At 50.4% G+C, this 25,901-nt stretch overlaps 1 protein-coding gene across 3 annotated transcripts; it reads left to right on the top strand.

Annotated features, from left to right (window-relative positions):
* The first annotated feature begins 704 nt into the window (after positions 1-704).
* On the top strand, positions 705-18,418 carry AAMDC (adipogenesis associated Mth938 domain containing). 3 transcript variants are annotated; one of them, XM_078882732.1, is made up of 4 exons: positions 705-775; positions 1,110-1,250; positions 3,718-3,813; positions 18,226-18,418. In XM_078882732.1, the coding sequence occupies exons 2-4, from the start codon at positions 1,119-1,121 to the stop codon at positions 18,235-18,237; spliced, it is 240 nt and encodes a 79-aa protein (XP_078738858.1). In that variant the 5' UTR covers positions 705-775; positions 1,110-1,118; the 3' UTR covers positions 18,238-18,418. The 3 variants fall into 3 exon arrangements, with proteins under 3 accessions (XP_078738858.1, XP_078738856.1, XP_078738857.1); XM_078882730.1 differs by lacking the exon at positions 18,226-18,418 and adding an exon at positions 6,448-7,462; XM_078882731.1 differs by lacking the exon at positions 18,226-18,418 and adding an exon at positions 6,448-7,462 and having other exon boundaries at positions 715-775; positions 1,083-1,250.
* The last annotated feature ends 7,483 nt before the right edge of the window (positions 18,419-25,901 follow it).

The following is a 25,901-nucleotide window of genomic DNA, read 5'->3' as shown; positions in this document are numbered from 1 at the left end:
CCAATCGAGCTGACATTATGCACACAGACTCGTTGTGCCTGACAATTAATTTTCGTGAATTTTCTTTCTCCAAATTTTTACACTTTTAGGATTCTTTTTAATTTTTAATTACCAATTGCTTAATGACCCATAGGTGGCAGCCATCTCAAGCCAGAGGACGAGAAGACTCTAGCCGCCACGCATATAAAGGATTTATAGTGAAAAACTTTGTTTTTACGGGTTATTTTTTTTTACCACTTTAAAAGGCCCCACTGAGCTATGTATCTCTTGTTCAGAAGCGACCTGGCCACCACAAATGATAGCAGCTCAACCAAAGCATCATCATCATCACATGAAATTTACAGTAGCCGCCAAATCACTCTAAAGACGCGTGGTGATGTTGATTCTAAATATGGAGGGAAAAAACGGAGGACCCGAAGGAAAATCCACGCGACCACGGAGAAGAGAGACGCAGACTCCAAATATACAGCACCCCCCACGTGCTACCCCCCCCCCACGACATGCTCAACCACCCCCACGTGCTCCCCCCCCCCCCCACGTGCTCCCCCCCCCCCCCCACGTGCTCCCCCCCCCACGTGCTCCACCCCTCCATGTGCTCCTACCCCCCGTCATCCCGCCCCATGTGCTCGACCCCTTCCACGTGTCCCCTCTCCCCCGTACTCCCCCGCCCCCCGTGCCCCCCCCCCCAGGCGGCACTCCGTGACGTCACTTCCGCCAGACCCCCACGTGTTTTTCTCGGAGCCGAAAACTTCGCGAGGCTCCGCATCGCGAAGTGGTGAGGAGTCAATCAGTCAGTGTCGACCTCGTGTGTGTCAGTGTCCACCTCGTGTGTGTCAGTGTCCACCTCGTGTGTGTCAGTGTCCACCTCGTGTGTGTGAGTGTCCACCTCGTGTGTGTCAGTGTCCACTTCGTGTGTGTCCACCTCATGTGTGTCCACCTCGTGTATGTGTGTCCACCTCGTGTGTGTCCACCTCGTGTGTGTCCACCTCGTGTATGTGTGTCCACCTCGTGTGTGTCATTGTCCACCTCGTGTGTGAGTGTCCACCTCGTGTGTGTGTGTGTGTCCACCTCGTGTGTGTCAGTGTCCACCTCCCGTGTGTCTGTGTCAGTGTCCCTGCATGGCATCTCCGCGAGTGGAGGCGCTGCGGTGGGGGGAGCTGCGTGTCTCTGGCGCCAGCTGCGTCTACAAGGACTGCAAAGTTTGGCCTGGCGGCAGCCGAGCCTGGGACTGGCGGGAGACCGGCACAGACGTCAGTCCCTCATCCTCCTCCTTGCCCCTGCAGCAGTAGCAGCAGTCGCAGCAGTCGCAGTGCTAGTACCAGTCGCAGGAGGAGTAGCAGCAGTAGTAGCAGCATTAGAAGTAGTATCAGTAGTATTATCAGTAGTAGTAGCAGACTAGTAGCAGTAGTAGTAGTAGCAGTCGCAAGAGGAGTAGCTGTCACAGTAGTAGTAGCAGTCGCAAGAGTAGCAGCAGGAGTAGCAGCAGTAGTAGTAACAGGCATAGTAGTAGTAGCAGTCGCAGGAGGAGTAGTAACAGGAGTAGCAGTAGTAGTATCAGTAGCAGCAGTAGTACCAGGAGTAGCAGTAGTATTATCAGTAGTGGTAGCAGGAGTAATAGTAGTAGTAGTAGCAGTAGTGGTAGCAGGAGTAGTAGCAGTAGTAGTAGCAGTCGCAGCAGTAGTACTAGGAGTAGCAGTAGTATTATCAGTAGTGGTATCAGGAGTAATAGCAGTAGTAGTAATAGCAGTAGTGGTAGCATGAGTAGTAGCAGTAGTAGTAGCAGTAGTGGTAGCAGTAGTAGTAGCAGTCGCAGGAGGAGTAGCAGTAGCAGCAGTAGCAGAAGTAGTACCAGGAGTAGCAGTAGCAGGAGTTGCAGTAGTAGTAGCGGAAGTAGTAGAAGTAGTAGTAGTCGCAGGAGTAGTAGTAGTAGCAGCAGTAATAGTAGCAGGCATAGTAGTAGTAGCAGTCGCAGGAGGAGTAGTAGCAGGAGTAGTAGCATTAGCAGGAGTAGTAGTGGTAGTAGCAGTATCAGGAGTAGTAGTAGCAGTAGTAGTAGCAGGAGCAGTAACAGGAGTAGTAGCAAGGGAAGTAGCAGTCGCAGGAGTAGTTGTAGCAAGATTAGTAGCAGGAGTAATAGCAGCAGTTGTAGCAGTAGAAGTAACAGTCGTATCAGTAGTATTAGCGGTAGTAGTAGCAGCAGTAGTTGTAGCATTAATAGTAGGAGAAGTAAGAGCAGCAGTAGTACCAGTAGTATTAGCAGCAGTATTAGTAGCAGCAGTAGTTGTAGCAGTACTAGTAGCAGCAATATTCGTAGCAGCAGTAGTAGCAGTATTATTAGCAGTACTAGTAGCAGAAGCAGTAGTGCCATATTTTCCTGCATATAGCCCGCAGACACAAACACCCCGCAAAAATAGCGTTTTGTGTAAAACTAATTTCAGATAGCCCACACCTCCATATACCCCGCATGCATTCATATCTTTAACGTTGTTAACGCAGCTTAATTCCATATTAATACAAAGTTTACATTTGTAATACATTCCACTATCAATTGTTAACATAAAAATCATAACGTGCACAAAGAAAACAAACTAATTGGAAACGAGTGAACTTAAAACAGTAAATAAGTAGCAAAAGTAAATATCCAATAAATAAGTAAAACAAAACTGGTAGATACGTAAGTAAGCGTACTGTTAGGCTTACCAGCATTCGACCTCATCATTACAGCTACTGGACTGGTAGTTACCCCTGTACAGTTTTAGCACTAGTAGATTGCGCACTGCGCAGACAATAGCGGCACTACGGTAACGCCATTGCCTCCTGGCAACAAAGCCATTGGAAGTTTGAAACAAATCTCATGGTCGCGACTGTATAGTGCTCAGACAATAGCAGTGGCCTAAGGGACTCAGCAATTACCGGTATGATTCCGTGTCTAGTAGACGCTTGTTAAGGCCCTTCCCCATTGTGCAATCCATAGCCTCAGCTGAAACTTTTGCACCCCTCTACAGCCACTGAAAGTGTTACGGTAAACAAAGTGCGCCCACTTCAAACATTGTCGTTTCATTGTACAAACAACTCGAATAATTTAAAACGTGATAACATGCAATTTTAGTGTGGGTGGTTTATCCAGCAGTGCTTTAGTCAAAGGTAAGTGTTATCATGAAAAAAATAAACGAGTTATGACATGTCACACGTGTAGAATATTTTTGGGATAGCCCGCACCTCTATATACCCCGCAGGGTCTTGTTTTGTTTCTAAAAAGTGGTCTACCCCGCGGGTTATATGCGGGAAAATACGGTAGTAGTGGTAGTAGCAGCAGTAGTAGCGGTAGTAGTAGTAATATTAGCAGCAGTCGTAGTCATAGCAGTAGCATTAGTAGTAGCAGAAGTAGTTCTAGCAGCTACCAAGTCTGGGGAATCCATAGACTTGCACATATACCCATAGATTCACACAGAGACCTATAGAGTCACACAGAGACCTATAGAGTCACACAGAGACCTATAGAGTCACACAGAGACCTATAGAGTCACACAGAGCCATAGACTCACACAGAGACCTGTAGACTCACACAGAGACCCATCGACTCGAAAAGTGACGTCCCACCTTGTAAGTAAGTCGATGTCTCCTCTGCAACCAATTGCAGAGGAGACATCCACATCTTAAGCTACTCAGCTGCATGCAATCGAAGGGGCGTCCACTCCCCACTATGCTATATTGCAGCACCGGCCCGGCGTGCAGCCAGCCGACTTGCAGGAGGTGCTGGATGCCGGCATTGAGACCCTTGTGATCGGATGCGGTATGAACCAAGCCCTGCAGGTGAGCGCAACAACAACAAACTCAACAATAATTCCAACAACAGCCATTCACCACTGAGTGACGGTGACGTCACCACGGTGCCTGTGCCAGGCCAGGTGCACATCGAGGCCATGTGAAGTGTCGAAGGCTCTCTGCTTGCAGGAGGTCACGGGACATACCCAGGTGCCATGGGTCGACTGACTGAGATGACTGGCCGATGCACCACCTGTGCCCCCTACTGTGCCAACTTTCTGTGTTTTAGCCACCAGGCGCTCCGGTCGTTGTTGTGAGCATTGTTTCTCTGCCCTTCATTGTTGCTGGAGGGTGACTGCCTCCAACTGCCAAGTAGTAGTGTCCTTCACGAGCATCCTCCTCTATAGAGGCCGATCTTGACACCGCTGGTACCAGTCATCGGTAGGTCCACTCTGTTTTACATCTTCCTGTACCGCATCAGCTCCATCTCTTCTTCAGCCCATGAGCGCAACACACACACATAGACAAATGTGCCCCGGGTAGTCCACCCAGCTTGCTGGGGGCAAGTGCTGTTAGCTGGTAGCAGTGCCTGTGAATGCCGGCACGGCGCATGAGGTGTGTGTGTGGTTAGCACTACGCTGTGCTCTGAACCCGGCAGAGACCCGAGTTATATTCCCGCTCACAGCCAACACCAGTGATTTATGTCTGACCTGGTATTGGGCCCCCCTAGTTCAACCCAGCCTCACATGAGTACTTGGTGCGGTGTGTAAATATGTCGCCACTAGGGAGACAAAGGTGGTTGGGCGGGGTGCCGGCCACCCACCCCGTCATGAATTTCAACAGGATCTACATCTCTGCTTTATTGACCTGGTCAATGCCTATGATACCATTAGTATTCCTAGGCTCTGCGTTGTTCTCCATGCTTTGGGGGTCCCTGACTGCTCATATTCATTGAGGACCTTCAGGATGGTGGGCAGGCCCGGGTAAAACCACGTGGCTGGGATTTGGAGCCATTCCCTGTTCATCTTAGTGTGCGGCAGAGATGTCCTCTGACTCCCACATTATTAAGCATCATCTTTGACCACGTAGTTCGAGAAGCCTTCCATGGCTGTGCTGGAGGAATCTCCATCTGGTAAAGATGGAGATTCCTCCCTATTGATCAATAATGTTATATATGTATGCTAACGATTTGCTTATTGCTGCTTACTCTGAGTAGTTGGAGGTGCTGCTGCTTAACCTGGAGCTTGCCACTAAGAGGTGGGGCCTTCCATCATCCCCACCAAAACTAAGCACCTGCCTGGGTATTTTGTGTTATCAAACACTTCAATCCCGCAACTCCCAATCGGTGATCGGGCAGTTGTGGAGAGAGTGGAGAGGTTTACGTACCTGGGCAGTGTGCTTTTGACCAGCTCCGGTTTGACAGCACAGGTCTTACTCAGAATCAGTCGGGCAGAATTATCGTTTAATAGGCTGCGTAATGCTGTGTGTAAGTTACCTGACCTGTCATTCCACATGAAGCTTCGGGTCTTCTCAGGCATGGGTCATGCCCTCCATTCTCTATGCTTGTGAAACGTGGACCCCCCTAAAGGAACATTTTCGACGATTATAAAGTCAGGCTGGCCTGCCTACGATTTATCCTGGGTTTAACCAGGCCAGATTGTGTGAGGAACTCGCAGATCTTGGAAGTATCTGGAGAAAGTCCCATCGGTGAGTTCCAGTAAGCGACGCTGTGTTGGTTGGGTCATGTAGCCTGCATGCCCAACCACCGCATGCCCAAGCAGCTTTTGTTTGGCTGGATAGATGGGGCTAAATGGGCATGACACGGGCTAGAGAAGAGATTGACTGATGCGGTACGGGAGGTTGTGGAGCTGAGTGGATTTTCCGATGACTGGTACCAGCGGTGTTAAGATCGGTCTTTGTCGAGGAGGCTCGTGAAGGTCGCTATTGGGCAGTTGGAGGCAGTCGTCCTCCAGCAACAACGGAGGGCAGACGAGCGATGCTCACAACAATGAGCGGAGTGCCGGGTGGATAAAACACAAGTTGGCACAGTAGGGGGCACAGGTGGTGGTTCATCTACCAGTCATCTCAGTCAGATAACCCATGGCACCTGGGTCTGTCCTGTGACCTGTCAGAGTGTCTTCCACACTTCACGTGGGCTCAAAGTGCACCTGGCTTGGCACAGGTGCCATGGTGACGTCACCGCCACTCAGTGGCGAACGTCGATGGCTGTTGTTTCTGTTGTAGTTGTTGTTTCTGTTGTAGTTGTAGTCGTAGTAGCAGTTAAGAGTAGTAGTTAGCAGTAGCTGTAGTAGTAGTCGTAGTCAGTAGTATCTGTAGTAGTAGTTGTAGTAGTTAACAAAAGAAGCAGTAGCTGTAGTAGTGGTTAGTAGGAGTCGTTGCCGTAGCTGTAGTAGTCGTAGTGGTTGTAGTAGCTGTTGTACTTTGTAGTAGTAAGTAATAGTAGCTGTACTAGTAGTTAGTAGTAGTTATGAATATTTGTAGCGTGCTCAACTTGGGTTCATGCAGGTGCCGCGCGCCACCCAGGACTTTGTCCATGCCCACGGGGTTTCGCTGCTCATGCTAGTTAAAATAAGTAGTTAGCAGTAGTAGTTATTAGTAGTAGTTAGTAGTAGTAGTAGTCAGGAGTAGTAGTTGTAGCGTGCTCACCGTGGGTCCGTGCAGGTGCCCCGCGCCACCCAGGACTTTGTCCGTGCCCGCGGGGTTACGCTGCTTGTGCTGCCCACGGAGCGAGCCGTGGACGAGTACAACCGCCTCATCGTCGGCGGTGCCACCGCCGCCGCGACGGGGGGGCACGGGAGGGGCTCCCCCCGGGTGGGGGGGGTCTTCCACTCCACCTGCTAGAGCCCCCCCTCGCCCTTCCCCTCTCAACACAGTGCCATGTGTTTTTCAAGCGAGGCTTGGTGGCGCTACGATTTTTACGCTGCATGATCCGCATGTCGCTTGCGTGTGGTTAGCACGTATCTTTCCGGCGTGTAGTTTGGCATGATGTCCGACATTTCGCTCCGCTCGCTGGGGAGCTAATTCAGGTGCAAGGTCATTGGGTGCCTCAGAGGTTGTTCTTCCAGACCCATAGACGCTCTCAGAGACATGTAGACTCATTAAGAGACCCATAGACTCACACAGACCCACAGACTCGCATATAGACCTACGAGTGACTCACAGATATTCCACGTGTCACGGTCACCCTGCATCACCGGAGGCGCAATTTGTGTAAAAAATAATAACATGACTTAAACGTTAATTAATCAGCTCGCAACCCCTCCGTGTCTCCGTGGCGCGTCGCGAAGGGTTCCGCTGCACTGCGACCGCCCATCAACCGGTCAACCCGGGGTCGGTGGACGGCTCTCGTGACGTTCTTCGCCAATTTATAGAGTAAAGATCGAGGTGGCGGTTTCTCACTTGACGGAGGTAACGGCGTTCTCCCGGCCTGCCCTCTGAGTTTTTATCAACCTGGGGCCCGATGCAAAAAAACACTCTAGACCCTGGCACTGTTGACGTCGGTGGCAGGAGTCGGGGCGTCGATGTTCATCGCCACGGCTGCCAAATGAAGACGCCGCAACTCGACTGCATTCGCGCTGTCCATCCTGCGCTGCCGATTGTCCACGCGGCAAAATCTTTAGTTGAACGAGGGGTTTGCTTCCCCCAGACCGGTGTCGAAATAGAGCAGGTAGCACCTCTCCCAAAAAAAGTTGCCCTGAGTCAATCTATATATAAAAATAAAAGTAAAAAATTGTGGCGGGGTTTGTGCGTTTGTGTGTGGATTTGTATGTGGGTTTGTGTGTGGTCGCGCGCCTGGCTCTCCAACGGTGGGGTTTATGTAAAGAAAAAATAGCCAGGTACCACGCCGTAAGCCCCGCGGTGTCCAAGCGCTATTCCTTTTTCACATCCGTCAACTTTTAATTAGTTTAATTAGCGAGTTTGTGAGATTTTGTGCGCTTTTATTTTATTTATTTATAACGCCTGCACGACCGTACCAACTCACGCACCTTTGGTGAAGGGAACGGCCCATGCCAAGTCGTACGCCTTCGGTGGGAGTGAGGGGGACATTTTCTTTTGCGTTAAAAATGCTATAAAAATACACTAAACGCTGACATAAATTCTTCACTGTGTAATGTCCCCCCCACCCCGATGCGTGCAGTTACTCATATATACAGTCGCTAGATGCTATCACTATAGGCCGTACATATTACTGCAGAGCGGCCGGGGAGATCGTGGCTGCAGGGGGGGCAGGGGTAGCAGCCCAGCCCCAGCCTGCCAAGGTGCCACCTCGGCCGGCTGGACAATCTAGGTGAGGCCGGAGGCTCTGCACGGCACTAGGCCTCACCAAGCCACACTGTCAGGTGAGTACTTTGTGCTATACAGTCGATAAATACTGCTATAGAGTCAGCATGTACTACTGTAGTGATAGCAGGTACTACCATAGTATGTACTGCTGTAATCAGAGCAGGTACCACCACAGTCGGTATGCACTGCTGTAATTGGAGCAGGTACCACCACAGTCGGTATGCACTGCTGTAATCATAGGTACCACTACAGTACGCACTGCTGTTAGATTTTTAAGAGTAGTTTTGAAATATTTTTAGGACCCGGGCAACGCCGGGTACTTTCCGCTAGCATAAATATATATAGAGAGACCCCGCAAACTGTCGTCCCCAATCTCAAATCTGAGTACGACATCAGAGGTCACGGAGTGCCTTCGTCTCAAGCGGTCGCTCCGTCCCCACATCGCTGTGACGGGCAGATTCAACCCCATTGCAGTCAGCGTACCAGAGGTGCCACAGCACCAATAACCTCTACAAGATCACTGATTACCTCTACAAGATCACCGATGACCTCTACAAGATCACCGATGACCTCTACAAGATCACCGATGACCTCTACAAGATCACTGATGACCTCTACAACATTACGGATGACTAGCATGCCGCAGCGTTGGTTGGCCTTAATCTCTCAGCCGCCTTCTACACCATCGACCATGAGATACTCATCGGGCGGCTAAGGTTCAGTGTATCGGGTACGGCACTGGGGTGGATTGAGTTGTAGCTACTCAATACGGTCGATCGCAGTTCGTCAAGCCGGGTGATGAATAGTCATCGCCTGTGCCATACCTAGCCGGTGTACCATAATGGTCCATCCTCGGGCCCTTCCTATTTTGAACAAACGTCTCTCTCCGATCGCCGACGTCGTCTCATCACATGACATCACGTTCCACGGACGTGGTGATAACGCACGACTGTACACCACAGTCAAGTCAAAGTTGGTTATGGAGAGCCTCGGTAGCCGCGGTGCACGTGTGTGGTTTGCACGAAACGAGACGCCGCTGAATCCAGGAAAGTAAGGAGGTTTCCGCTGGTCGGCACTCGGGCTTAGGCGAAAACATTAGTGGGAGGATCAGGTGTGGTGCTCACAGACTCCAGGACTCCGTTTCCTCCACATCTAAAGAGCCTCAGCACCATACTCAATCAAAATATATAATTTGATCACCGCATGCAAAATTTCGTCAGGTCCTCAAATGTTTATATCAGGGCTCCACGACACATTCCACCACTATTGAGTCGTGACAGCCAACGCGGTGGCGTGTAGCGTCGTATTGTAGACAAGGCTCTATTATTGCAAATCGCTACTCTACGGGACGTCTGGCAAGCTGCAGCGTGTACAACATTGCCTGGCACGTGTCATGACGGCAGGGGCTGTTTCTTCATTAGGGCGATTGGGCGACGCACCACCAATGTCATTCAACCACAGAGTCACGCTAGCCGTCACCGTCAGCCTCTGGATATAGTCCAATCAGCGTCATGTCACGTTCTGTGGAGTACTGCCTCTTTTTGGGCGATTTCACTACGGCTGAGAATCGCCCCGAGTGGCCCCATAGACTTACATTCAAAGATGTTTTTTTTCGAACGGGGGCGCTGCAATGCATTCTCTATGGCTTCCGGGAGGGCATGCACTAACGTGCTTACGTCATCATACGTGCTAACGTCATCATACGTAAGCACGTTTCATCCAACAATATAATTTATCGCCACTTAGTGGAATCTTTAATAAAATAAACTTGAGTGGTTTGTTTTAATAGTGAGTATATAAACAAACAAGATGTATTGTAAGAGTCACTTTATTTTTCATTAATATTAAAGAAGTGAAGTTGCCTTTACATGCTTAAGCTGTTAATTTATTCATTGCATGGGTGGACCTTATCAATCATCCAGACATTTGCCCCCCCTGAGAGATTTTGCAGGAGCCGCCACTGCATGACGGGGTACTGCTACAACATCTGACCGTGTCCGTCCAGTGCTCAACGAGCTGCATTGGCACCGGTTGCACTCTCTACACACAAAGTGATTGTAACAAACTAACCACAACACGTCGCTAATCTCAAGGAGTGTAAACCATCACACGAAGTCTGGCTTATGGCGAACCGTTGAACAAAGACGGTCACCGCGTTGCCCGGTGCTTCCAGATGTGCCTTTGCGGCCGTCTGGAACGCTCTTCCAATATCAGGAAACCACTGGAGCTATGCACTTTTAAATTTCATGAGAACTGCTTTTTGTATACAGTTTGATGTCCTTCCCCGAGCCTCCGATCAGCACGTTGCGAAGTTTAACATACATAACTGTTTCACGTTGAACCCTACAACCACGAGAGGCCACTATATTCACCAGATGTTTGAAAAAAAAAATGTATTGCATTGTGCGGGTGCTCGAATGAGGTTGGGAGGCGATGATGCAAGGAACGTGTGAACTATTATCCGTGCTCACTTTGATAGTGCTGTTTGTTGCTGGCCGTTTGACGTTTTGGGCCATCTTTAAAGCCTGTGCCCATTAACAGCAGTGCCCCACAGTGGGTGGGTGAATGAGTGGCTAAGGCCCAGCCCACCGTATGCCCAAACCAGCTTCTGTTTGTCCGGATCGAGGGCGATAAATGGGTACGGCATGGGCTGGAGAACAGATGTAGCTGATGGGTGAGTGGGTGAGTGACTGGGTGAGAGGGTGAGTGAGTGACATGGGCTAAAGAAGAGATGGACTGATGGGTGAGTGGGTGAGAGAATGAGTGACACGGGCTGGAGAAGAGATGGAGCTGATGTGGTACAGGAGGATATGGAGCTGAGTGGAATTGCCACTGACTGGTTCGATTGGTTTCAAGATCAGCCTCTGGAGGAGGAGGTTCGTGAAGGACGCTGCTACTGGGCAGGTGGAGGCAGTCGCCCTCCAGCAACAGCGGAGGGCAGAGGAGCGAGGCTCATAACAACGAGCAGAGCACCAGGTGACTAAAATGCAGCAATTTGGCACAGTAGGGGGCACGGGTGGTGGTGCATCCTATTGTTGTGTATCTGGTGTTGTGTATCTGTTGTTGTGTGTTGTGGTGGTGGTGCATCTGTTATTGTGTATTTGGTGGAAATAATTATATTCCGATGAGACAGACAATCAAGAGGAGGAGTTGTGGCAGTGTATGTAAACAATTACATTACTTACCATCCATTCAAATTACTGCTGTATCCGACCCGGGCACTTTTGAATGTATCACACTCATAATTTCTTCTCAAGGTAACAAAAATTTTACTCCTGATGTGTTACTGTAGACCAACAAGTAGCACACATATAAAATGGATCATTGGATAAAATTACATCACCCCTTCCGAAAGGTGAATGATTGATCATACGGTACCAAAATTGGAATTGGATAAACCTACCACATGATGCATTAATTTGACTTTACAAACCAGTGCAATCTATATCAAGTGATTACCGTATTTTCCCGCATATAGCCCGCAGACACATATACCCCTAAAAAATAGCGTTTTGTGTAAAAAAATTCAGATAGCCCGCACCTCCATATACCCCGCATGCATTAATATATTTAACGTCGTTACCGCAGCTTGATTCCATCATATTAATTACATTTGTAATACATTCCACTATCAATTGCTAACATTAAAAGCATAACGTGCACAAAGAAAACAAACTAACCGGAAACGAGTGAACTTAAAACAGTAAATAGGTAAAAAAAACAGTAAATAGGTAAATATCCAATAAATAAGTAACACATAACTGGTACAGGTAGGTTCCACACTGCCCACCAGGGATTATTTGTCTGTCGTGCATAGCCCCTCCCAAACAAGTGCGTCACGTGACCGCGAGCTTTCTGTCGAGCACAAATGCGCTGTCCAACCAAGTTCCTACCTGCCCACTCCGAAGGAACGTGTTAGATACGTAAGTACAGTTTTAGCACTGGTAGATTGCGCACTGCGCAGATAATAGCGGCACTACGGTAGCGCCGTCGCCTCGCCACCAACCCCCTACCTCTCTCTCCCCCCAGCTGCCCCAACCCCCCACCTCTCTCTCCCCCCAGCTCTCCCGTCGCCGGTAAACAGTGCGCGCACTTCAAACATTGTCGTTTAACTGTATAAACAATTCATTTAAAACTTGATAACATGTGCAATTTTAGTGCGAGTGGTTTATTCAGTAGTGCTTTAGTCAAAGGTAAGTGTTGCATAGTGGATAGTCTTACCAAGAAAACATTTAATGAGTTATGACATGTCACACATGTAAAATATTTTTGGGATAGCCCGCAGCTCCATATACCCCGCAGGGTCTTGTTTTGTTTGTAAAAAGTGGTATACCCTGCGGGTTATATGCGGGAGAATACGGTACTTCAACCACTAGACCCACATTCGAGATTTGAAGCTTTCGTGACTGCAAGGATTCATACTCTTAGGTTTTTTCGGTAAAGTCACGTAGGTATAAAATAATAATAAATGAAAATAACTCAATTAAATCACGACGTTTCGGAGGCAACACAAGTCTCCGTCTTCAGGTGGGACCGTCACAGCTAAATTTACTGTATCAAGTGAGGAGAAATCCAAGAGACAAGAGCGTTTAACAGTACTGTTATTTTGGATTTGGCAGCCAACATCGGCCGTAATCCAGATTGAGGTTCTCCAATTGTACCCTCCCTTCTAGCCCCCCCCCCCCACCGTTTCAGTCCCTGACTACCACATTTAAATAAGCCCCTCCCCTTAACTTATATTTAAGATCTTGTCTCTTGGATTTCTCCTCACTTGATACAGTAAATTTAGCTGTGACGGTCCCATCTGAAGACGGAGACTTGTGTTGCCTCCGAAACGTCGTGATTTAATTGATGTATTTTCATTTGAACTCAACTTTTAAACCATTGCGAAGCCCTTGCACGTGTTGACGGCGAAGAACCAGAGGTTTTATTGGGGACCCCTGGAGGAGGAGGCATTTTAGCAGCTGCGCTCGCGTCTGACAGACGCACCACCATTGGCCTTTCTGTATTTCGGCCTCCCCTCTATCCTGGACACGGACGCCAGCGATGTAGGCATCAGCAGCGTCTTGTCACACATCCAGCAGGGTCGGGAGGTGGTTATCACCTACGGCAGTCGCGTGCTGTCATCAGCGGAGCAGCGGTACTGCATCACACATAGGGAGCTCTTGAAGGTCGTCCACTTCATGCAGCAATTTCGACCCTACCTGTATGGTCGCAAATTTACGGTCCGCACTGACCACGCGGCCTTGCAGTATTCGCTCCACATCGACTAGTCTTCGGGCCAGCTGGCCAGGTGAATAGAGCGCCTGCAAGAGTACATGTACCAGGTGGTGCATCGCAAGGGGACAAGACACGCCAACACGGACGCATTGTCAAGGCTGGCGCCCCAGGGCCCTTGTGTGCATGCACCACAGGCGCGGCACGCTGCAAGGAGGCAATGCCGGAGGGAACGGTCATCGCTCCCGTACACACGGCAGAGGGCGCACAGGATGAGGTCCAGCTGACCGACCACGACTACAGTAGGAGGAGGCCCCACTGCGAGCGCTACACGCCTCAGCGGAGGTAGGGGGGGGAAGGAGTATGTCATATGGGAGGACCCCCTCATGCGATTGGACTCGCAGGACGCCAGCGATGCCTGGTGGTCCCGGAGTCGCTGCATCGACAATTGGTCATGGACGTGTAGTGAGTCCAACTGAGTCGCAGACGTTGTCTTGGGAGCAACACGTTTTCTTAAACTCTTAGCACAACATACTCCAGGCTATTAACACAACACACTCTCGGGTGGTGACCACCCAACTAACCACGCTACGGCGGAACTAGACACGGTTCCACTATCCCGTTCCGGACCACAAGCTGGGTCCCGGTCCGCGTGGCTGGAGGCTTCTTGAAGCTTGATGTGGACCTCCTGCCTCTCCAACAATAAGAACCCCAAGCCCCTCACAGGGCCCCCTTCATATCGGGCCGGGCTGGGGCTGGCTCCACCTCTCGCCCCGCCCACCTTCTCCAGCTCTCTCGCCCATGCCCGAAGGCTCTCAAGAGTTCTTCTCGGACCATGTGACCACCCATTGGCTCCCTCCACCGGTGGCCCCCCTCCAGTATCATCCGGTCACGTGTCCCCAGGTCAGCCAGAGTATCATGCCCCCAACGTAACCCCAGCTGGCTGACACTCTCTCCGCACTGCACGCTGTGCCTGGCCACCGCGCTTAACCAGCGCTCACCAAAGCCCCCACTAGGGCTGGTACTACACCCCGTGTCCGGGGTGTACACACAACAAAATACATCCCGCCGTGGCCTCGCAAGCCTGGCACCACACAGTGACATTCCCAGTCACTACAGATGTGCACTGCCGTCAGCTGATACACCTGGCTGGGCGGAAGACACTATCCACATTATGGGGTCAGTACTTCTCGCCAGGCATGACTGCTGATGTGCACCGATGGGTCGCAACCTGCGTCGAATGCGCGTGGCGTAAGCCACCACCCCGGGTAACCTGGGTGCCCCTGAGCCTATTACAGTGACCAGGGTCAACGAATTGGTCATGTTGGACATCCTGGGACCACTGCCGGTCATGCCACGGGGAAATAAATACTTGTTGGTTGGAGTCGAGTATTGCACAAAGTGGCCGATGGCGTGGGCCCTCCCGGACCAAACGGCACAACCCATTGCCGATGCCTTCGTGCAGGGGTATATTTTTGATAAGGGGGCTGTTGTGTATATGCCCCCTTTTTATTTTTTTAAATATTTTTTATTTTTTTAAGAATTATTCTGCCAACATATATAATATCGTTTTTTTAATAGACACGCGGCAACGTGGGAATGAACACGCCCCCACACTTCCACATATGCGCATACCTCATATCAAAAGACTAGAGGGCATGAAAGAGGGCAATAAAGGTAATAAAAACTCCCCTAATTTCACACAAGAGGAACAAGGGAGGGGGGAATTGCAGGCGGGGGGGGGTCAGGAGGACATCCTTTCGTTAAAAAAAACCCTTTGATAAATACAAAACCAGGCCACGAAATATATAATTATATTCTTAACAAAGGAAACAACATTGACGATAAAAAGCACAGACGGGTTTTTAACCATGTTAGATAAACAAGTTACCAACTTAGCCATGAAGAGTAAGCAAACAGTATCTATCCTTACTCCAATTGGAAACCAGACTACAGTCTGCACCAGAGTCGCGATTCATCAATTGTTAATTAAATACGGACATTATTTACCTTAAATAATTTCTACGCGGCCGGGCCGAAGCATCAAAGAATAATTATGGCTTGGGTCGCTCCAAAACAAAATTCCTAGCCGGGATATCAGATTAAATAATCACAAGAAGTCAAATAATAAGTACGGAATTAAAGTAGAAGAGGAGCTAAGGGCGGAGAAGTCTCCCATAATTAACCGAACGCAACACGGCCGTCTTTGTTTTCCCGAAGAGGATCTCCACACCCACACACCAGGGGCCAGGAGATTGCCCCAATAAAGGTTGGAACACATGCCTCCGAAGATAAATAAATAAGCGCATGCGCCGGGTGCTTCCACCGTGGAAACAACCGTCTTTGTCTCCCCGCAACACGGACAGCAAAAATTGCACACGCGAGCAAATAACATTTCCATGGGAGATCGGGTCACGATGAAACATCGTGAACACGGTTTCGGCATAACTTGGGCATAATGGAAATAAGTCGCATTTCAACTTCCAAACCAAAACAACTTAAGCTGTGTGAGACAAAAGATATGATCCCCGAGCAAGGGGGGGAATAATTAAGCTCGCTTAACGCGTAGGTTTTCGCGACAAATATTATTCAGTAACAAAAACATGGATTCGAATATTTTTTTTTATATATAACTCGATGCGAACGCGAATCATCGGTCTGGTTAATGGATAACTTAGGTGGCGCCGTCACGAGGCCCCCCCCCCACCCCTTCTTCCAGAACGACACACAGCTGTGTCTTCAAAGCTAATAAACACACGGACAAACACGCACGCGAAACACACGGACGGACACGCACACGACACACACACGGACGCAGATGGTTCACCCCCACAGGAATGTTTTATGACACAGCCTTTTGGACAACTCGGGAAACTGAGTGGAATTTCCCAATATAAGCCAAGGAAAAATCCATCCAAAGCAGATCGTCAGGGGCTCTGGACCCCATCTCGTCACGGGGCGTCGGCCCCATCTCATCTCAACGCCGACAACGAAGAAGTTTTCGTCATCCAGAATGACGAGGTTTGCGGGGTAGCGACGTGCAGCTACAAGCCGAGGTCTGCACCACCTGAGAAGAATCGCTACCCTGAGTCGCCAAGCTGCGAGTGAAGCCAACAAAGACGCCAACGTCCACCCTGCCACGAACGAAGCATCGCTCCTCGTCAGAGTGACGACCAGCGAACCACCCGCAGGAAAGGCGGAGATCGCCAAGCGAGCAAAGCAGAGAGCGCGAAGCAGTGGAGAAAGCCTGGTCAAACGGCTGTGAGGAGGAGGACAGCGCTGTCGAATGCGCCGCGTGTTTAAAACACACACCGACCAACGGCCAGTGAGAATAGACTATACGTCCAGAGCGACGGCGAGCATCGTGCCGACTCAACAATCGTCCAGCAGTGGAGAAGCCGGGGGCTGCCACCAAGAGAGAGCAAGAGCTATCGAATGCGCAGTGTGTTTGATGCACACCAACACCCAGTGAGCACCACAAGACGTCCCGCAGCGAGGACGGGATCATCGCGCAACACGACGGCGAGCGTCGTGCAAAATCAATCGAGCAGTGGAGAAAGAGAGTCAAAACCTTCAGAACGAGCGCCGCCAAGCGCCGCCGCTCACCTCGCAGCGGAGAAAGTCTCGGCTGCAACTCGCACGGACAGAGGAATCTCCTAATCGGTCGTATCGCTCCCCACACACAGACTCAAGGAAGCACACAGGAATCTATCTTGTCAAACCGGTTTCTTTGTCCTAGAGTTTCGCCGAAGAATTAATTAAAACAGAGCTAGATTCGCCCTCACACCACTACACACGCCCTCACCCACCATTATATCAAACATTCCGTTAAAAGGATTTTATACTTGCCGATGAATCTATTGACATATACCTTCGCCTCTGGGATACAATAAGTGCTTTTATTACCGCAAAATGAAGTGTGTCATGCTTGTTTTCAAACTCGGCCAGTCGCCGATTGTGATCGATACAAAAACGAACTAATGAGATGCCTGGTGGAAAGGTAGAGGTTACGATTGTTAGAAGTGTTTTAGTCATCCATTTTCGTTAATTGCATAATCTTGCCCATGAATTATTGACGCATGTTTGACCTGCATGATAGAATGTCACATGCTTGTTAGAATAAAATTGTTATCACAGAAGCATATCGAGTGTTCCTTCCAAGTCCATGCAAAACTATCTTATTCTTGATAACTGTATCCTGTGATGAGATATGAAAATGGAGACCTAAAATATCATAACACACACTAGGATAATCGGTAAACGTTTAATCGATGATAATCGTGTTATCCTGATTGATATAACACTGGATAAACGAAGCTAAGCTTAAATATCACAACTGCACACATTAACATAATCGCAAGCATCCGCATAAATTACTACGATTATCTCTGTGATTATCATAATGTATGCATATAGTTACACGCATTATCATAATTTATGCATATTAATACACACATTAACATAATAAATGCGATTTGCGCATTTTTCGGAAAATTATTAATTTTTATTATTTTTATCAAAATTTCACAATCCAACATATACAACAGGGCACTGGAGCGGTTGCTCACAGATCAAGGCAGGAATTTCTCCAAGTGGCTACTAAAGGACGTCTGGTCTAGCCTGGGCACTAAAAAGGTCTGAACATCTCCATATCATCCCCAGACCGATGGGATGGTGGAGCGGCTTAACCGCACCATAGGTCGTTGAAGCACTCCAACCTCAGTGCGTCCAGGTCCAACTAGGCAAGCGACGATGGTTTGTGCACCTCACCCGCCTTAAGCCAAACAACTCTCCACCTCCATCACCACCATCGTCATCGCCATCGTCACCGCCATCATCACCGCCATCATGATCACCCCTACCCAGGCCAAGGTCGCCGGCCACCACTCGCCGACCTGCAGGGGGTTCAGTGCCCTGTTGTTCCCTTGTCACCTACAGCGCCCCATGTGAGGCCCCGATGGAGAGGTGGCACGACCAGGGGTCGCAGGGGCTGGAGAGATGGCAGCACTGGACAAGGCGACACCGAACCAGGGAATGCAACGAGAGGGCCTCCGACAGAGGGAGCTGCCGCGGTTAAAGGGGGCAGAGAAGGCTGGGGACGAGTGTGGACTGGGGGAAGAATAAAAGACGAACCCCCTGCAACCTTGTGTCGGCTCTCCTTTACACTTGTGTAGTGACATCTCTGGATGTCACTGTGTGAAGCCGGCCTGGGAGAGGCACGGCGTGCAATGTATTGACTTTGCGGACACCACTGAATGTGGATGCAGTACCGGCCCTAGTAGGGCTCAGGGAGCACTGACTGGCAGTGATGGAGGGCATCACGCTCTGCATTGCAGTGCCAGCCCCTACAGGAAAGGGTGCGAGAGTGCCGGCCATGGAACGGGGTTGCAAGGGGCCATGGCACTCTGGTTGACCCCAGAGGACACGTGACCGGAGGTGTCTACCATGGGACCCCAAAAGTGGGGCTGGGGTGATCACGTGTCCAGGTGGAGATCCTCCTCGAGGATTCCAGAAGGGGGTCGTAGCCAGGGGCAGAGCGAGCCCCGCAACAGGGATATAAGCGGGTCCCCCAGTGGAACCGGCATTGTTATCCAAAAGAAACTTTCATCGGCGTTCTACATTCTGCAAAAGTCTACAACACGTGGACCTGGACCCAAGCTGAGGTCCGGTCCGTTGTGGCCAGTGACAGTGTAATTAGTGCAGTTAGCCTGGTGGTCCACCACCATAGCTTGTTATATGGCTAAGGGGCAGTTACCCCTTTGTGTTGGTAATAATACATGTGTAGTGGGTTCACAGGCGACAGAGACGGTGTAGTCGAGGCACACTATTTATTTTAACTTTACACTTGGCACAGGGCAACGTATACAACACTTGAAGGGGTAACGGCCCCTTCACCCGTACTGGACTGGGATACACCCCTATGCTATCTGCCTAACTGGTCTGCTCCCAGGTCCTCCGCTAAGGGTGCTAGGGGAGGCTATCTGACCCAGCCCTGGTCAAGGCACAGGTCACGACACCCAACCAGACAGACCCGGCTCTTAGAAGAACATCGGCTCTGAGGCTCTGGGGCCACGCCACTGGCTTGCCCTGCTCGGTCCTGAGAAGGACGGCGAGTCAGAGGAGTTCCAGGGCCTATCTGCCCGGTCTTTAGTCTTCACTGGTTCTTCACTCGTTAGTTTTCCAACACTGAACCACGAGCCCTCTCGCTCCCCGCCTTTTATACCAATTTGCCACCGAGGGGTGGGGCTGTGTGGGATCCCAGCATCCCCCCTCAGCCCCCCAGGGTGGTAACTGTTTGCGGACGTGGATGTGGACACCCCTGTGTGCTTGTCCGTTTCCCTCCCGTAACACCCCTACACATGTGTTGCCTCCAAGAATACGTCTGAATCTCTGTTTGAGCCCACTACACTAGTATCAGGTAAATCTTTTCACGGAGTCAAACAGAATCTCCAACACAATAAAACAATGTATTCACCATCAACTGTCACCACTAAAATTGCTCCTAAATCCTTTAAAAAACGAAGATCATGGTCGTTTCCTCAAACAAAAATCCGGTTTCATTTTCTTCACCTATTACTGATATCAGAAACACCATAATTGAACAGAATGCTTCCAATACTTGGGTTTACTAATATATTAAAAACGTACATTCCAACCCCATATTGATTACATCTTAAAGAACATAAAATAAAACTTTAGATTTTTATACCGAAACTAAAACTTTGCATTCCCCATTCTATTACACCTGCAAATTATTGAAGCTATCTTTCTACTACTGTTTGACTACGGTTATGCTGCTTACAGATAAGCTCCTAATGAATTACGAAACAGACCTCTACTTGTGACCTCTACTTAAAATCCAATCTCTCATCACTTGAAGGCATCTACATTGGGCACTGTTCATCCATAAAGTGCTTATTGTCAAATCTGCGCTATACTTAGCTGATTCATTAACCCCATTATCAAATCTAAGAAACCTAAGGCGTGTCCAGGTGGAGATCCTCCTCCTCCTATCCCAAGAACAAGAATTGGAATAGGTGACACAAAGCCTTTGCCATTGCAGCACCAACGTTTTGGAAAAACTTTGTTTCCTTCCCTTAACATTATAAATGTTCCTTAAAAAATATTTTGAAGCAGAAGATTAGTGCTGGCCACACCGAAGGATCGTAACCTTATCGTGGTGGTGAGGTTTGTGAGTTCCAATGACATTCAGAGCTACGTCGCCTGGCGTCTTGTACTCCTGGTAGGCTCTCCTGTTGGCAAACAGGTCTGGGGAGAGGTTCCAGACAAATAACGGTCCAAACAAAAACACCTTATGAATTGTTCTTAAATATAAAGAGACCCCCTGGAGCCAGGCCTGGGGGTGGTGTTCGCCGGTAAGCACCTGGTGGCCGGGTGACCCACGTAACCCGGTCGAGCCCAGCCCGAAATGGCTATGTAGCGCCGTCCTGTTGGCCCACCATCCTTTGGGTGAATGGTGAGGGGCGGGTGCAATGCCAGTATGACAGGGGGAGGGATGGTCTCGGACGGACTGGACCTGGGCAATGGACACTAGCTATTGGGACGTGGAATGTCACGTCACTGGGCGGGGAAGGAGCCGGAGCTGGTGGAAAGGTATCGACTAGATATCGTGGGCCTCACCTACACACACAGCATTGGCACTGGTACCAACCTTCTCTATTGGGAGTGGTCTCTCTCCTATTCCAGAATAACCCTGACAAGGTGTGGGGATACTCATAAGCACCTGGCTTGGCGCTGTTCAGTTGGAGTTTGTGCCAGTGGATGAGAGGGTTGCCTCAATGAGACATCGGGTCTTCACCAAACAGCAGTTCAGAGTATTTGGCCTTCTTGGGGACGGGTGCGGTTCTCGAAAGATTGCTGCCTACCGACTCCATAGTTTTACTGGGCGACTTCAATGCTCACGTGGGAAATGATGGAGATACATGGAGATGCGTGATTGGGAGGAATGCCCCCCCCCCCGTTCTGAACCCGAATGATGAGATATTATTGGAATTATGCGCGAGTCTTGGAATGTCAATAACAAACACCATGTTCGAACACAAGGATGCTCATAAGTGTACTTGGTACCAGAGAACCTTGGGCCAAAGGTCAATAATTGACTTGATAGTTGTATCATCGGACCCAAGGCCGCATGTTCTGGACACTCAGGTGAAGAGAGGGGAAGAGCTGTCAACTGATCACCACCTGGTGGTCAGTTGGATCTGACGATTGGGGCACAGACAGGATAGATCTGTTAGTGTGTGTCGTTGTTGTGTATTTGTTGTTGTGTGTCGTGTGTCGTTGTTGTGTATGTGTTGGTGTGTTGTTGTTGTGTATGTGTTGGTGTGTGTCGTTGTTGTGTATTTGTTGTTGTGTTGTGTATGTGTTGGTGTATGTTGTTGTTGTTGTGTATATGTTGGTGTGTGTTGTTGTTGTGTATCTGTTGGTGTGTTGTTGTGATTGATTAATTTTATTTTATACCTATGTGACTTTACCGAAAGAACCAAAGAGTATGTGTTGTTGTTGTGTATCTGTTGGTATGTGTTGTTGCTGTGTATGTGTTGGTGTGTGTTGTTGTGTATGTGTTGTGTTGTTGTGTATCTGTTGGTGTTGTGTATGTGTTGTTGTTCACGGCCAATTGGTGACGATTATTTGAACCAGTCCTGGGCCTCCCCTAGGTCGACTCAGCTTCAAATGAGTACCTGGTGCGGTGTGTAGTAAACATCGCAACTAGGGAGACAAAGGCGGCCGGGCGTGGTGCTGGCCACCCACACCCTCGTGTGCCGTGCCGACCTTCATAGGGGCTCGCTACACAGGGGATCTTTGTCTTTGTGTATGTGTATGTATATGTGTGTACCAGTGTAGATGTAGTAGGTTCAAGAGAGACTTGGACGACGTAGTCGGAGGCACACTTATTTATTAACCGTTCCACTCTATACAGGCCAAGGTATACAACACTTGAAGGGGTATCGGCCCCTTCACCCGTCTAACAGGGAGATCCCACGATCTCTATCTCGGCTAGCCTACTCCCAGGTCCTCCACTACAGAGCTAGGGGAGGCTAGCTGATCCCGCTCTGGTCAAGCTGGGATCACAGCACCCTGACACACCAGACCGGCTCTTACAAGAGCATCGGCTCTGGGCTCTCGGGCCCACGCCACTGGCTTGCCCTGGTCGGTCCTTAGAAGGACAGCGATCCAGGGGAGTCCCAGGGCCTCTCTAGCCGGTCTTCTTGCTTCACTGGTTAAAGCTAACACTCAACCCCGAGCCCACCGGCTCAACGCCTTATATAGCAACTCCCCCCCCGAGGGGTGGGGCCGTGGGGGATCACAGCGCCGTTTCAGCCCCCCCGGCTAAACGATGCGGACGTGGATGTAAGCATCCTTCCGCATGCGGGCATAACCACCCCTGGTGTGTTTGTTCGCCCTCCCGTAACACCTCTACATCACCCCCCCTTGTACAGCCCGCAGCCGTCCCGGCTGCAACAAAATTCACAATAAAGATGCATCTCCCCCCCTTTACCCGTGTGTGCCTCGCGTAAAAACAACAACAACAAGAACAACAACCGAGAGAGAGAAAAATATCCCGACGCACCCCCCCAATAAATACCCCATCCCGTAAAAAAAACAACATATGTACAATTTCAAGGACCCCTCACCCCCGCGATCCCAGCAAAGGCTGCACGAGCGGCCGACCTCACAAAAGCCTGCGCGTTTTAGCGCGCGTTCTTGCAGCGGGACCGTCACAATGGGCAGCCCCGGGTGCGAGAGTGTCTGGCTTTGCCGACGAACGACCCCCGACCCCCCCCTGGGAGGGGTTGACGGTCGCGAGCACGTCAATCCTGGTGCACCTGGAGGCGGAACAGTCGGTGACAAGTCAGGCGAATGCAGCGAAGTCGGACTCCGGGAGTCGGTGGACCCCTCACATGTTTGGCCATGTGTGAGTGTAGTAGGAACATGGGGCGCAACGAACGGTTTCAACCGCGAGGGGTGCACGAACCACCGACGCTTCCCCCACCGGATGCGTACACATTGTGGCCGCAAGACCTGCACCACTTCCACAGGCCCCCGCCATGGCCGCAACAGCTTGGAGGAGGTCGCCAGCGGAACTTGGGGACAGTGCAACCACGCCTTGTCACCCGGTTTCCACTGGAGTACATGTACCCGGCTTAGCCTGAGCCTTTAATTCGCCCTCTGGCGGAGGTCTGAATTTTGGATGGCCGCCTCCCGTGCCTCTGTCAATTTAGAGATGTTGAATTTGACATGGTCGACCAATTTGGATTTCGCATGCGGCGCCGAGATCCGCAGCTGAGTCGCGACAGGCGGGTTAGCCTCGCGACCGTACATTAGGAAGAAGGTCGAAAATCCGGTCGCCGCATGAGGAGCCATTCTGTAGGCCACCAAAACGCCCGGAATGTGAAGGTCCCAGTCGGTCTGGGATTCAGACACCTGTTGGAACAGCATGGACGTGATAGTCCGATGCAGACACTCCACCATCCCGTCAGTTTGAGGATGATATGGGGAGGTACGGATTTTGTTCATACCCAGGAGCTCGCACACTTCGTAGAGAAGTTTACCCAAGAAATTTTTCCCCTAGTCGGTCAGCAGCCGCTCCGGAGTACCTTTGTCGAGGACGTAGCCCTGGACAAAGGCCTCCACGATGGCTGCTGCTGACTGGTTGGCGAGGGGCCAGGCCATAGGCCATCACGTAAAATATTCCACCCTGGTCAATAGGTATTTATTTCCCCTAGGTGTAGCGGGGAATGGGCCCAAAATATCAAGTGCGACGAGTTTGTTAACCCGGGAAACCTTGATAGACTGCAATGGTGGGTTGGACCCCCTTGCTGGTGGCTTCCATTGCGCGCACTGAGTACAAGACCCTACAAGATCATCCACGTCCCTTGCCATGCCCGGCCAAGAAAAATCCAGCTGGAGCATGGCAAGGGTTTTGTGAGTCCCCAGGTGTAGGAGTCGCTCGTGAGCAGCCCACACCACTCTAACCCTCAGTGTGGAAGGCACCACCAGCCGGTGTCGGCGGGACCTCCCATCCCAATGCATCAGGAGACCCTGGACCAACCACCACGAGTCGACATTTTGCACCCCCCGATGCGACGGCGCAACGCGAGGAGGGAGGTGTCCTCCATTTGGAGGCGCCCCCACTCCGCAACAGATAATCCCAACAAAGAATCCCTCCCTTCTTGCTCAATAAGACCCACAATTAAAGGTGCATCAGCGGCGGCCCCAAGGACCGAATCCGAGATTACATTCGGAGGTCTGCAACGCCCCGAACCCAGGAGGCAAGCGCACTCGGAGGTGGGCGGCAAACGCGACAGAGCATCTGCGTATGTGTGGCGAACGCCCTTACGATATGTAGTCTCAAAGTCGAAGTCTTGGAGAATCTCCAACCATCGGGACAATTGTCCCGATGGCTGTTGAACCCGCAAGGCGTACTGCAGCGCCGCATGAGCTGTGCGGACGGTGAAATGGCGACCGTACAGATATGGGCGATATTGCTGAACAAAGTAAACGATTGCCAACAGTTCCCGACGGGTAACACAGTACCTCTGTTCCGCCAGAGACAAAACCCGACTGCCATATGCTACTACATGCTCTACACCCCCAACAACCTGGGAAAGCATGCCCCCAATTCCCGTGTTGCTTGCGTCCGTATCGAGCAAGAAGGGTTTAGAAAAGTCGGGATAACTTAATGGCAGGGCCACCACTAGGGCGTCCCGAAGGGAGCGAAAAGCAGCCTCCTCCTGTCCCCAGTGAAACTTGACCCCTTTTGATGTCAAGGCATGTAAGGGTTTAGCGATCGTCGCGAAATCGGCAACAAACCGTCGGTAATACGACACGAAACCAATTAAACTCCTGACCTCCCCCACCGAGGTGGGAGTCGGCCAGGAGCTGACACACTGCGTTTTGGCGGGATCTGTGGCAATACCTGACCGTCCGACAATGTGGCCAAAATACCGCACCGGTTCGCGGAGCAAATTACATTTCTGCGGCTTGAATTTCAAATTAGCAGCCTGCATTTTGAGGAAAACAGCCCGCAACCTCTGGAAGTGTCCGTCGAATGTTTTACTAAAGACGATGATATTGTCTAAGTAAATCAAACACGAATCCCATTGCAACCCAGCCAGGACCAATTCCATTAATTGCTGGAAAGTTGCCGGTGCTGAGTGGAGCCCCATCGGCAAGCGGTTAAATTGGAATAGGCCGTGCGGCATACGGAAAGCTGTTTTAGGTTTAGATTCATCATCCAGAGGGAGCTGCCAGAACCCTGACAGTAAATCCAATGTGGAGAAGAACCGCGCCCCCGCCAGGGCGTCAAGCGATTCATCCATCCGAGGGAGCGGATATGCATCGGCTACGGAGATCTTGTTTAGCCAACGAAAATCAACACAAAACCACAAGGAGCCATCGTGTTTTTTCACTAACACGATGGGTGCACCCCAAGGGCTGGTAGAAGGGGATATTATATCCGCAGCTAGCATGTCGTCTACAGCCGATTTGACATGATCCTTTTCGGCGGGACGCAACAAAAAAGGATTTTGGCAGATTGGTGCGCTGCCACCCGTGTCAATATGGTGTCTCAGCAGTTTAGTACAGCCAAT

Source organism: Lampetra fluviatilis, chromosome 67, assembly GCF_964198595.1.
Source record: "Lampetra fluviatilis chromosome 67, kcLamFluv1.1, whole genome shotgun sequence".
In the NCBI taxonomy this organism is placed as follows: domain Eukaryota; kingdom Metazoa; phylum Chordata; class Hyperoartia; order Petromyzontiformes; family Petromyzontidae; genus Lampetra; species Lampetra fluviatilis.
The sequence above is the reverse complement of the archived record's forward strand: the minus strand, read 5'-3'. Positions and strand labels throughout refer to the sequence as shown.